The sequence below is a fragment of the Gopherus evgoodei genome, chromosome 7 (assembly GCF_007399415.2).
Source record: "Gopherus evgoodei ecotype Sinaloan lineage chromosome 7, rGopEvg1_v1.p, whole genome shotgun sequence".
In the NCBI taxonomy this organism is placed as follows: Eukaryota; Metazoa; Chordata; order Testudines; family Testudinidae; genus Gopherus; species Gopherus evgoodei.
Window position 1 is genome coordinate 77,040,928 of NC_044328.1, and position 13,947 is coordinate 77,054,874.

The 13,947-nt window shown below is 47.9% G+C and overlaps 2 protein-coding genes across 2 annotated transcripts in view; both read right to left on the bottom strand.

The window, feature by feature from the left end:
* Window positions 1–850: 850 nt before the first annotated feature.
* Window positions 851–3,060, bottom strand: LOC115655300 (probable protein BRICK1). The gene is made up of 3 exons (XM_030570592.1): window positions 2,902–3,060; window positions 2,503–2,585; window positions 851–1,948 (listed from the first exon to the last, which is right to left on the bottom strand). The coding sequence occupies exons 1-3, from the start codon at window positions 3,017–3,019 to the stop codon at window positions 1,922–1,924; spliced, it is 228 nt and encodes a 75-aa protein (XP_030426452.1). The 5' UTR covers window positions 3,020–3,060; the 3' UTR covers window positions 851–1,921.
* Window positions 3,061–3,625: 565 nt separating this feature from the next.
* FANCD2 (FA complementation group D2) overlaps window positions 3,626–13,947 on the bottom strand; it is a 146,395-nt gene continuing 136,073 nt past the window's right edge. The window contains 4 exon segments of the mRNA XM_030570879.1: window positions 3,626–4,375; window positions 8,546–8,629; window positions 10,814–10,901; window positions 10,903–10,958. Of these exon segments, the coding sequence (XP_030426739.1) occupies window positions 4,304–4,375; window positions 8,546–8,629; window positions 10,814–10,901; window positions 10,903–10,958 (300 nt within the window). The 3' untranslated portion in view covers window positions 3,626–4,303.

Genomic DNA, 13,947 nt, shown 5'->3' on the forward strand with positions numbered 1-13,947 from the left:
GAGCACTCATTCCTCTCCTTCCACCGCTATGGCTCAAGGCCCACGTCCAGACTAACCCACAGCATCGGCGAGTTAAAATCAATTGCTCGGGGATCGATATATCACGTCTAGTCTGGACGCGATGTATCGATCCCCGAGAGCGCTTACATCGATTCCGGAACTCCATCAACCCGAACGGAGTTCCGGAATCGACACGGAGAGCAGCGGACATCGATGCCGCGCCGTCCAGACGGGTGAGTACCTCGATTTTAGAAATTCGACTTCAGCTACGTTATTTACGTAGCTGAAGTTGCGTATCTAAAATCGATTTTAATACCCTAGTCTGGATGTGGCCAAGGTGACAGACACAACCATCAACCCTGAATGGCCCAGCTCCTGGAGTTTTGGGATTAGGGGATAATTCAGCTTTCATTTAAAACCCATCAGTTTCTAGCTGTTTGTTGATGTGACCAGTCAGCCCCAAGAAACCAGGAGGCCAAAGATACCCATGAGCTCACCAAAAATCTCATGACTTTCAGCTAGGACCCACAGCACCACTGCAGTGCTGGCTACTTCTGTCTGCAGAGAGCCCAACAGTGACTCAGTGGGGTGAGCATCCCTGTTAACAGGACTGGAGTGTTAGCACTCCAACTTAGTGCACTGGCACCATTAACTATTCCATCACTAAACATTTTAGGGGGTAGGAGCGAAGCCCACTGGGGCAGGAATTGGTGGAGGAGGGAAGGAAGAGAAAAATAGCAAAAGGCAACTACAGCTGTTACAGTAACAGGCCATTGTCACTTCTCTTGGCCAGCTGCACTCCATGGCCATGCTCCTGCCCCGGCATCCCAGACAGACAACGCACTCCAGCTATAGATCAGCTCAGACCCCATCAGTAGAGGCAGTTTATTGTTGAAACACAAAGGGAAGACACCCCCACGTGACACTACTGAATACAAAAGACACAGAAAACTCCGAAACCCACCCAGCCCAGAGAGTTTAATCTTGGCACATAACCAATTCCCCTGACTCCTCTCCCCTGCCCAAACACACACTGCACATCTACTGCTCTGTTTGCAGACTGGAACGATGGATATACTTGACATTTTTGCTAAGAGATTTAAGTTGCAGTGTTTGCTAAAGCAGGGGTTCTTAACTTTTTTTTCTAAGCCCCCCTCCACCCCCCCACACACAATAAAAACTCCACAGCCCACTTGTGGCACAACTTGTTTTCTGCATATAAAAGCCAGGGCCAGTGTTACGGGGTAGAAACAGCACATTTGCCTGGGGCCCCATGCCACAGACATTCCACTGAAGCTACATGGCTCAGGCTTTGGCTTCAGCCCCTGGTGGCAGGGTTCAGGGCCCCAAGCTTCAGCCCCATGCAGTGTGGCTTTGGCTTTCTGCCCTGGGCCCAAGTGAGTCTAACTGGCTCTGTTGGAGGACCCCCTGAAACCTGCTTGCAGCCCCCATGGGGTCCCCAGACCCCTGGTTGAGAACCACTTTGCTAAAGGAATGGAAACCACCAGTGCAGTGGCCCACTAACAGCACGGACACTCACTTCGTCAGCTGGTCAGCTCCCAAGAGAAGTTTTCTTCCCACAAAGTGACCTTTGGCCAGAGAGATTCTGTAGCTACAAAGTGTTGTGAGTTCTACATGCTCAGCTGGGAATTACAGAGAGATTAAGGGGTGCAGGAGTATTTGATAGCTGCATGAATCTGTCTGTACAAAAATCACTGAATTCAACATGCTCATTTGCATTTTATCAATTTCCTCTGGATTCACTCTGGAGCCATGCACTGAAGGCAGGGATACTGCATCGCAGAAACAAGCTGAAGTCCTGTCACCAATAAGAAGTAATGAAGAAATCAGATGCCTGACAGTCAACTCTGGCACAGCCACACAATCTTCTCCAGGTCAGCTCCCCACCAGCCTTCTGCAGTTAGGTCAGAGTTTCGCCCTTTGTTACCTGCCACAAGAGAGCATAGCCTGCAGTCACCAAGGGCTAGCCAGTCCGCCCACTCAGGTAACGTTAATGAGCAACCTACACTGGGAACTGGGTAAAAGTCATCCCTCACAACGAGGCTGGGAAGGGCAGGAGTCCTCTCCAGGCTAGTGTCATCAATTCACCAAGATCTCAGTTCTCCCTCCACGCCCTTTTAGCCAAAACCAATGCCCCAATGTAAGTACTGCTCAGATGCCCACCAGCATGCAGAGGGCAAGAGCTCCAGGACTATTGTTCAGGAGAAAGGCCTGCAACACCACCCCTCGGTAACAACTAGCACAGTAGGGCTCTCTGTAGGAGTCCCACCCATCCCCCCCTGTGTAAAGAGAAAATTAGCTGGAGGTTGGTGCTGGGCACAGTGTTACTGCCTAGCTGGGCGGTTTGGGCGGGAGAGCAGGGCAATACTGTCCCTGAGCTGCTAAGCATGGGCTGAGCCCGCACCCAGCTACTCGCAAGGCAACCCCTCCTCCCACTCCAGGCCTATCCCCTAGTGTTACCTCCCCTGCTCTACCCCTCACCCTGGCCTCGATGTACTCGATCCGTCGCTCCAGCGCGGTCAGCTTCTCGTTGAGGGTGGCGAGCCGGGAGCGGCAGGACATGTCTGCGGGAGAAGGGTCGGATCAGGGGCTGCACCGGCCTCAGGCTCCGCAGTACCCGGCCACTAGGACAGGTGCGCCCCCCGCTCCGCCTACCGGGGAGCCCCGACCCCAGAACCCGCCCGAAGAGAGCGCGGCGGCCGGCGGGGCCCGGGTGGGGTGGAGCCAGGCCTGGGAGGATAGAGTCGAACTGGGGTGGGGGCGAAGGTCGAGCCGGCCCAGACCTCACTAGGAGGGATGGGGGCTGGAGTCGAGGGGTGAAGGCGGAGCCGGCCGGGGGAACCGGCGGGAGGAGCCCGACCGAGCCGAGCGCGCACGCACCGAAGGAGTTGAGGAAATCCGCGATCTTCTTGATGGAGCTGGTGATCACTTCGATGTACTCGCGGTTGGCCCAGTCCTGGTGGATCTCGCGCTGCACCGGGTCCTCTTGCAGCGACATGGCCGCCGCCACCCCACACCCAGCCCCGCCCCCTGCGGCGCCGCCTAGCCCCCTGCCGCATTGCGCATGTGCGGGACACGGATCGCCAAGGGACATAGCTGGAGCCCCGCTCTTCGCGAGCGCGAGACGGGAGGAGCCTGCCGGAAACCCGAATCCGCCCGCCCCAGCGGAGACCCGCCTAGTTCCTGCCCCGAGCCGGGGGTGGACAGCCCGCCTCGGGCACCCCGCCCTGGGAAGAGCCCAGGAGGGCGAGGTTAGCTACGGTCTCTACCACCCTGCGGCCACGCCCTCTGGCCCCAGTCCCCCTGACTCCGAGGCAACCCCGTCTACAGCCACCTCTAGCCACCCCCAACACCCGCTACTCTTCTTATAGCCACTGCTACCCCACCCCATATAGGCACCCCTCTGACCCTCCTTATAGCCAGGACCCCCCCCATAGCCACGCCCCTCTGTAACCATCACAGCCATGGCTGCCCCACCCGCCCATCCAGGCCAAGCTCTGTAAAAGGCATGTTAGGCGGAGCTGTTACACAGCCAGGGAGCTTTTCCCACAAGGAGAGCTTTATGCTGTGCCCATACATGTCCAGGGCAGGGACTTCAGTTTATTCAATGAGTTAGTAAACAAGGCTTTGGAATTAGTTGTAAATTACAAAAAACAGCCTATGACAAGCCTTTCTCTCACCATTAATGAGCACTTTATTGGGACAGAAAAATCAATGGGAGAGCAATCCAAATGCCTTCGTTAGTGGGAACATAAAGGGCCAATGCAAGAAGGTAATTCTTACAAGGGCTCAAGGGCTGGACTGTTGAGGAAGGTGGGTTCTGTGCAAATATTTCATTGATACTGTACAAGAACAGGATAAGTTCTTTCAGTAAATATCACTTCTCTCACTTTGGCAACTAATCCAAACTTTCAGTGCATTTCTAGACAGAAAGCCACAGAGTTTCCCCTTGAAATCCATTCCCTAGAGCAGCAGAGAAGGAAAGGAATTTATATGGAAAAGAGTTTGTTAGGGAGCATCTGGAGGCAAGAACAAATAAAAATGGTTCTAGGTTTTCCTTTTTTCAATATGTCTGGGTGCAAAACTCCCAACCAATGTAGACTGCACAGCGAACACTAAGTGGGGACTAAATCCCATCTATAAAGACCTGACTACAAGTGGAACCTTCTTTACTGTTGCACAGTATTAAATTCTCCAAGCCTATTCAGCTGTGACAGGTGTGGATTGTTTTGGATAATACCAAGCTTCTATGCCATGGTGAGCTAACAGAAGGCTGCAAGGTCTACTCAGAGCTCTCTTCATCATCATCATTGTGCTCGGATCCACCCTCGCTCCCTGAAATGTCACCTTCCTCCTGGAAAAGAGAAAAAATGTTTATAGAACCAAGGACTGCATACAAGTCCTCATAAGTGATCGTTGGCAGGCCAGAAATGTCAGTATTCAAACAAAAAAGGGCCCAATATTTCTCTCGTGTAGGTGTTGTCTGCACTAGAGCTGCATGATTTGTACTTCATCAGCCATCTTGTACATTTGTTCCACCAACCACTCAGTGCATCTATGCTGCATAGCTTTAAGAAGCCCTGAAATTTCACCCCATATCCAGTCTGCTAGCATTCCATTAGTACTCTGCTGCACTGATCTGAGCCACAAGGTCCTCTGGGACTGTATCTCTTTACTGCACCCCATCAGTCCATTCTCAAACATTTTTTGCCAGGCATTATAGGATTCCTCTGGTTTTGGAGAATTGTGAGAGCAGAGGTCAAACTCTCATGATTCCTTGTATCTTATAACTCACCAGCTTGCACAGCATTTCCAAGCTGTTTTAGCAACACAGTTATCATAACTTTAGTCCCAGATCTGGACCTTAGTGTCCAAAATATGGGGGTTAGCATGAAAACCTCCAAGCTTAGTTACCAGCTTGGACCTGGTACTTGCTGCCACCACCCAAAAAATTAGAGTGTTTTGGGGCACTCTGGTCCCCCTGAAAACCTTCCCTGGGGACCCCCCAAGACCCAAATCCCTTGAGTCTCACAACAAAGGGAAATAATCCTTTTTCCCTTCCCCCCTCCAGGTGCTCCTGGAGAGATACACAGACACAAGCTCTGTGAAACTACACAGAGTGACTCCCCCTCTCTGTTCCCAATCCTGGAAACAAAAAGAACTTTCCTATTCCCCAGAGGGAATGCAAAATCAGGCTAGCAAATCCAACGCACACAGATTTCCCCTGATTTCTTCCTCCCACCAATTCCCTGGTGAGTACAGACTCAATTTCCCTGAAGTAAAGAAAAACTCCAACAGGTCTTAAAAGAAAGCTTTATATTAAAAAAAAAGAAAGAAAAAATACATACAAATGTTCTCTCTGTATTAAGGTGACACAATACAGGGCAATTGCTTAAAAGAATATTGAATAAACAGCCTTATTCAAAAAGAATACAAATCAAAGCACTCCAGCACTATATTCATGCAAATACCAAAGAAAGAAACCATATAACTTACTATCTGATCTCTTTGTCCTTACACTTAGAAACAGAAGACTAGAAAGTAGAAACTACTCCTCAAAGCTCAGAGAAAGCAGGCAGCCAGAAAACAAAGACCTCGGCCACAAATTCCCTCCACCCAAAGTTGAAAAAATCCGGTTTTCTGATTGGTCCTCTGGTCAGGTGCTTCAGGTGAAAGAGACATTAACCCTTAGCTATCTGTTTATGACAACAGTGGATACCAACGAGTGCTGAAGTGGCTGCATAGGGCTGAGAGGTGTGTGAGTGGGTGGTGTACTGACCCAAGGAGGAGAACTGGATGTGGAAGGGAGAGTGCAGAGAATCCTGAGGGAAGTGTCTTGAGGGGAAAGAGAGCAGAATCTCCTGCCTGATCCTCTAAACCTGCCTATTGTGTAGCTCTATACTGCTGTCTCTGATCCTGGAGGACTAGGCACTGCCACACCGACTGGAATAGGGAAGTTAGCTGGCAGAGGAAGAGGTGCTGGGTGGCAACAAGAATCATTAAAGGATTAGAAACATGCCTTATAGTGACAGACTCAAGGAAACTCATTTGAGTTAGCTTAATGAAGAGAAAGTTAAGGGTGACTTGATCACAATCTATTAGTACCTACATGGGGAACAAATATTAATAATGGGCTCTTCAATCTAGGAGAGAAAAGCATAACACGCTCCAATGGCTGGAAGTTGAAGCTAGGCAATTCAGACTAGAAATAAGGTGTACATTTTTAACAGCACAGTATTCTTGCCGGCAAGTTAAGAAGTATGGGCTGGATGAATGGACAGAAGCTTGCTAGATCATCGGACTCAACAGGTAGTGATCAATGGCGCCATGTCTAGTGGGCAGCCAGTTTCAAGCGGAGTGCCCCAAGGGTCAGTCCTGGGACCGGTTTTGTTCAATATCTTCATTAATGATCTGGAGGATGGCATGGACTGCACCCTCAGCAAGTTTGCAAATGACACTAAATTGGGAGGAGTGGTAGATACACTGGAGGATAGGGATAGGATACAGAGGGACCTAGACAAATTAGAGGATTGGGCCAAAAGAAACCTGATGAGGTTCAACAAGGACAAGTGCAGAGTCCTGCACTTAGGACGCAAGAATCCCATTCAGTGTTACAGACTAGGGACCGAATGGCTAAGAAGCAGTTCTGCAGAAAAGGACGTAGGGGTTACAGTGGATGAGCAGCTGGATATGAGTCAACAGTATGCCTGTTGCAAAGAAGGCTAATGGCATTTTGGGCTGTATAAGTAGGGGCACTGCCAGGAGATTGAGGGATGTGATCATTCCCCTCCATTTGACATTGGTGAGGCCTCATCTGGAGTACTGTGTCCAGTTTGGGGCCCCACACTACAAGAAGGATGTGGAAAAATTGGAAAGAGTCCGCGGAGGGCAACAAAAATGATTAGGGGGCTGGAGCACATGACTTATGAGGAGAGGCTTGAGAGAACTGGGTTTGTTTAGTCTGGAGAAGAGAAGAATGAGGGGGGATTTGATAGCTGCTTTCAACTACTGAAGGGGGTTCAAAAGACGAATGGATCTAGACTGTTTCAGTGGTAGCAGATGACAGAACAAGGAGTAATGGTCTCAAGTTGCAGCGGGGGAGGTTTAGGTTGGATATTAGGAAAAACTTTTTCACTAAGAGGGATGATGAAGCACTGGAATGGGTTACCTAGGGAGGTGGTGGAATCTCCTTCCTTAGAGGTTTTTAAAGGTCAGGCTGACAAAGCCCTGGCTGCGATAATTAGTGGGGATGGTCCTGCTTTGAGCAGGTGCTTGGACTAGATGACCTCCTGAGGTTCCTTTCAATCCTGATATTCCATGAATAGTGAGTAATTCATTGTAATTGGAGTCATTCTCCATCAGTGACAATTTAACTCAAGATTGGCTGTTTTTTTCTAAATATCTGCTGTAGGAATTATTGTGGGCAGTTTACCTCTATTTTTCAGGAAGTCAGAAAGATGATCACACTGGCCATGGAATCTATGTTTGTCAACAAGGTTGTTGGAGCTCATGCTTGCAGCTTGAGGGACTGCTTGAGAGCCGCTGCTGGGGAGAGCCACTACGCAGGACACCAGCAAAGGCGCAGGCCTCTCTCTTCCAGGAGTGGGAAAGAGACAGAGAAACCACTGTCCTAAGCAGCAGGTTCACTCAGGCCGAAGGTGGGGAACAGGCAGAGAAAAAAAGAGTGTGTATGTGTAAGAAAATAGCCACAAGCAGCTGGTGACTGGGAAAGGGCCTTAAGAGGGGCTGGTGGGAGTCTGCACCTGCCTACAGAAGCACGTGGGTGGAGCTACCCATTAAGCTGCTCGGGAATAGTGTGCTGTAGGGAAACAATCCTGCCCTTACCCAGCGCAGTAGGAAGAGGGATAAAATGGGGCCTAATAAGGCGTTTTCAGCTTTCACTTCAATGACTGCCAGCGGGACACCAGTATTCCTCCCATTCCAACAGACACAAGAGGGAGCTGGAGTGTCTTTGCTTCCTAGTAGCCAGAAAAGGAAATAGGCTGGTTGATTTGGGGTCCCAGTTTTGGTTCATCTGGACTTTCTTTAGCTTAACTTAAGTCCAGGATGTACCCCCAGCCTCTGTCCAGCTCATCTGAAGAAAAGCAAAGCACTCCCTATTGATTTACCTACTGTGGCACAGGGCCTTCTAACCATACCAAGGGGCCATGCCTCATCTTGAAATCAATGCAGCAAATGTTTAAGAAAAAACTGCATTTGGTGAGAATAGCAACAAGACTGATTGTGCTTGCAGCGTTCAGGTTATTAATTCAGTCAAGAAAACCCAAGGGCTTTGCTGTCTGCATTTTTTTAAGATAGATTTTTTTCAGTAGGCAGCAGGACTCTAATATGGTGAGGAGAACATGCTGTCATGGAGCTGAACAAGTGAGAGAGATGGTCTCTGCTCCTGCCCTGCAGAGAGAGCAGACACAAAGATCACCACAAGTGTAACTCAACTGAAATACCACCAGGAATGCTCAGGAACCATAAAAGCAATAGGCACTGCTGCCGTGTACAGAAATACCTCAGCAGGATCTTCTCTGGGGAGTTTGGAAACTCCCTCCCCTGGGTCATTCTCTTCAGAATCCTGAGACAGGATCTCTTCTCCCTAAAGTAAATGTGGTAAATACTTTATGAGGCAAATTCATGCCTGGAGCAGCAATAGCAACCCCTACTGGAACAGAAATGCACTGCATTTGATTGCAAATAAGATTTCTCTACAGAGATGAGCTGCCACCCCCCCCGTCCTGCTTCACTGCAGTGGGGGTGGGGAAAGAAAATGGTCAGGCTTGACCTATTTTTTTTTTTTTTTTAAATATGAAATGAGGTTTGGCAGTTTTGGGGCCCCCAACTGGCCCTTGTCCTTTTTGCAAGTCGAAGTGCCAGCCATCAGAAAGAAGGGAAAAGGTAAGGGCAGTCAGGGCCCCCTAAATGTCAAATATTGCAAAAATAAAAACTGTCCATTTGTTCTTGTCTCTGGATAGCATTTCTCGGTGCATACGGCCCCAAACAAGCCTATGTACCAGTTATTCCCCATCCCAGCCTGCAGAGCAGCAGTGAAGTGGTGCACAAGGACCTCTGAATTTCATCCAAGTGAGGATCAGTAAAAAACGTATGCTCTCTTAACTTAAAGAACTCGTGCAAAAATATACAGCATCAATTCACTAAAAATGCAGACACCCACTGATATTTCTCTGAACAAGCATGCTTGTAGTGCAGGCAGTTAAACCAAAAGTAACTCTTCTTAGTTTTTAAAATGAATAGGGCCTTACGTGACTCTGGGTTCTTTCTAGTTACGCTACTGTTGGTGAAGACCAGTTGCAAGGGGAAAGGCTTGTGAGAGCAGTGTCTTTCTGTCACTGACTTCAATACAAAAAACTGGCAGGAGAATATTAATGTTATAGTGAAGCACTCAGAAGTCAGTAAATACCAAAAAGTTAAGACTTTCTGTACAATCTTAACTCAAAAACACGAGGGGCATCACAGTGTCTGAATGACTTGGTCATATACTACAGTTCTGCAAGACCGCTGTCTCATTCAGTGCACAGCCAAGAGGGCAGGAGTAAATAGTGAATGATACAGGGGTCTACAGAACTCCTGCTTCATTCGGGGTCAAATTCTATATGCTGACATTATTGGAATTACTCTGGATTTACCCTGGTGAAACTCAGATCAGAATCTGGCCCTGACTACATAAGCTAGTTGGTGTTCAGTGAACGAAGCGGAGGCATGCTTACTGAACGATGAGAATAAACCGATTAATATAATACACTTACAAATAATTCATTTTATTGATTGAAAACATTTACACTTCGAATTTATATTTTAGTTTTTAAGTGTATTTAAGGTGCAGTTTTACTCTGAAAAGCGACCATGCAAGAATGATTCCTTCCTATCTGCAAACTATATGAAAGGCCGATCTGCTGACTTTGATGACTAGAGTAAATGTATACTTCATCTTACTGATGATTATGATGATGTACAAGATGTAACTTGAGTCACAGTTTCCAGGCTGAATTGCAGGGCTGGACATTAGGAAACAAAACATTGTTTTCTTTGTAATCTGAGCATACGGTATTCGATCTGGAGTCAAGAGACACTCAATAAATACCTAATCATACCATTAGGTTTTTTAGAGTCACTTTTCCAAGCAAAGTAATGCTTTTGTTTAATTTAATACTAACAATTATTTTTAGATGGCCAATAGCAATTTTATTGTGGGCACATCTACTCTGTTTCTGTCCTGGTAGGTCATTATTTATCAGTAAATGTCAGACTCTTACCAGAAATCATCCCAACCTCAACAAGGATTTGGCATCAAAGTCAGCAGATCGGCCTCTCGTACGGTTTGCAGATACGAAGGAATGTTTCCTAATGCATGTAGGTTCTTTTATTGTTTTTAATGTTTTCTCTGTAACGCTTTCTCCTTAGGAATAAACATGTTTGCTTGGAAAGAGCTGTATGGTAACTTCACTGTGGGAAATTACACTGTTTATAACCTCTGAGGAGAAGGCAACGCAGGCATATTTAGCCAGTCTGCCTTGCTGGGGAACTCACAGTGTAGGCACAGGAGTGTGTGGCCTGGAAATATCTTGGTCAAGTGGGAGAGAGATGTGAATCTTCAGCCAAGAGAGGCGATGGCTGGGGAGCTGGAAGCCTGAGAGTGGGTGCCCATGCTGGACCATGGAGAGGGAATACAGGTGCAATTTCCCTGAGCTGTGACAGAATCTAAAGCAAAAAAAATAAAGGGGGGGAAATCACTTCACAGGACTGGCAGTGCTGTGATCCTTACCTGCAGGTCCCTATTTTTGAGGATGCCCACCCAGAATGCTTCCTGACAGTGGTTGAAGGCCAACATGGCTTTTACTCGGTATACAAATGCTCCAGGACTTTTTCAATAAAGGCACGTGGTTGGTCAATCCTAAGTCTTGGTGAATCTAAATATGGGACACAAACACAGTGAAATTACACCTAATTCTTGCTTAGCTTCTCCTGTTATTTAAAATCTATGCAGTGAGGCATCTTGGTGTAAAGAAGAGATGCAAAAGCAACCAGGGATCTTGTGTGGCTAGAATAATCCGAGGAGAATGCTGCCATCTCTAGCCCCAAACACGTTTAAGCCTGATTTATATAAAAAAAGATTAAAAATCTTTGCAACCTTATTTTAGCCTTTTGCGCAAGAGGAGACAAAATTACTCCCCTGAGCAACCCAAAATTCCTATCCAATATGGAGAAAGGCCAAGTGAGCCCAAATGTCCCTGTCCAGCCGATAACTCCACACACAAATCCAACTCATTCCCCTTAATCTGTTCAGTTCTATGGAGGGCCCAGTTTCTCCTGGAACCCATCTACTCAGCCAGGGGCCTGTAGCAGTGATATAAAACTCTTCTGAGTAGATCACATCCTATTGTCTTTGCTCAAGGCTAGTCCTTGTTTTGCCAGTCTCCTCTCAGAAGGCATCAGAGTCAGCCAGTGTCTACCATACACACATTTCCCCTCACTAAAATGTACCAGCCACCAGGTGGAGTGATGGAAGCTGCATACTCTGCACATAGTGCTTTAGAAAGAGGGAGCACAAGATCCTAGAATTTATCTAAAAGGCTATAAATTCCTGCTCGTTGGCAGTGCCCTTCCTCCCTGTCTCAATGGCCTCTCCCGTCAGACTTCCAAAGAGTCCCTACACAGCACACAGGCTCCCCTGGGATTCCTGGCTCCAAGCATTCTCACATGGGTTAAAAACCTAAGGAAATTTCCTGGTAAACATTTCACTAGGCTGGAGTTAAGTTTGTAACGGTCAGGTATCGAAGAGGAAAAAACTGAAGAGAGAATGCTGATGCTGTATTAGTTTCCTCAAAAGAGATGCAAACATGGTCTTTAAGGTACAGTTAGGGCCATCCACTCTGCTGTTACTCTTCTTACTCTGCTAAAATAGACCTCTCCAGGCACCAGGCCTTCAAGCAGAATCTGCCAGGGGCCATGGGACAGCCAGAGGAATGGGCAATGGGATTTTTCTGGGACAGGAACATCAGTGTACCAGATCCTGGGCAGTCAGTCAGTCTGAGGCAACGGAACCTTCTCTGCTCCTCTGCCAGCACTGGGATAGGCAGAGGAGCTCTGCGTGGGGTAGAAGTCAAGACATGGATTCTTTGAAGAGATAGAAGTCTCTTTGATGTGTAATGAGGTGGAGCGGCCTCCCTCCCCACTCGAGAGCAATGGACCACTATGGATGGGAAAATTGTCCTCTGCCCTACCTTCACCTCTCTGTGATGGCTGCAGAACTGATTCAGCTGAAAGCCAAGCTCTACAATGAACAGAGGGCTGGGACACCTCCCACTGAACAAATCAGGTGAATTACTTGCTTGAAGTGGAAGCATTCCCTGCAGGAGATCCTGCTGGTTGAGCTAATCCGTCTCCTAAGCAAGATGCCAAGCAGGTGAGATTCTGCCCAGAGGAAGAGGTTTTTTTTGTCTCCTTGGCTGGAGATCTGCTTCTTGTGTCTCATCTTGTTAATGTAGGCTAGAGCTGACATCGTGATTTCTGTTCGCAATCCCTGGCCCAAATGAGACAGGAAGGCTGCTCCTCATACTTTTCCACTAGTATCTACAGAGATAACCATGTGCTGGGATCTCTTGGGTCGCTCCTCTCCATCGGGGAAGGAGTGGGGGGCATGCCACCATCTCAGGGAAACATGAGGCGGCATCCAAACCAATTCTGTTCCTGTAGTCACCTTCCTGCAGGCTCCGTTGAGAGAACAGATATATCAGAAGAATAAATACCAGGGAGAGAGAGGAATTATTTAAACTCAGTACCAATGTGGACACAAGAACAAATGGATATAAACTGGCTATCAGGAAGTTTAGACTTGAAATTAGAAGAAGGTTTCTAACCATCAGAGGAGTGAAGTTCTGGAACAGCCTTCCAAGGGGAGTAGTGGGGGCAAAAGACATACCTGGCTTCAAGACTAAGCTTGATAAGTTTATGGGGGGGGGGGGGTGGTATAATGAGATTGGTCTTTGACTATTAGCGGTAAATATGGCCAATGGCTTGTGATGGATGTAGATGGGGTGGGATCTGAGTTACTACAGAGAATCATTCCTGGGTGTCTGGCTGGTGAGTTTTGCCCACATGCTCAGGGGTTTAGCTGATGCCATATTTGGGGTTGGGAAGGAATTTTCCTCCAGGACAGATTGGCAGAGGCCCTGGGGGGGTTTCACCTTCTCTGGCAGCATGGGGCACGGAGTCACTTGCAGAAATATTCTCTGCATCTTGACAACTTTAAACCATGATTTGAGGACTTCAATGGCTCAGACACAGGTTTGATACAGAAGTGGGTGGGTGAGATTCTGTAGCCTGCGTTGTGCATGAGGTCAGACCAGATGATCATAATGGTCCCTTCTGACTTTAAAGTCTATGATTCTATGAACAGGGAGAGCATAGAGGTCAAGCATGCTCCTATGCCCAGGGTCCTATAATGGAAACCATAATTCCCAGTGGCTGCAGGACCTCTGAGCTTAGTCCTCCTCACGTCCTCAGCCTTTGACAGATGATGCTTTTGCAGGAGAGCACAATCACTTCCGCCCTACTAAAGGAAACCAGATGTGCCAGTTGCTGCGATGGGTCCAGCAACTCTGCTCTCTCACTGGTGACAAAGCCTGAGGAGGGAAGGCATTTGTGCTACAGCATGGAGTCTTTTGTGCTGCTGATGTGCAGCTGATCAATAGCTGAGTTAGGGAGTGATCTGGATCTTTCAATGCTTGAGGGTGGCTGCTGTTCACAATCAGCAACTTGGAGGATACCTAGGAGGCTGTGCATAATGAATAAGCCTACAGTGGGAAGGAGTGGGAGAAGTGGCTAGCCTAGGTCCTGGAGTCCCAGTGCAAAGCCTCATGGTGGTAGGTAATATAGTCTGCAAGCTTAATATAATAA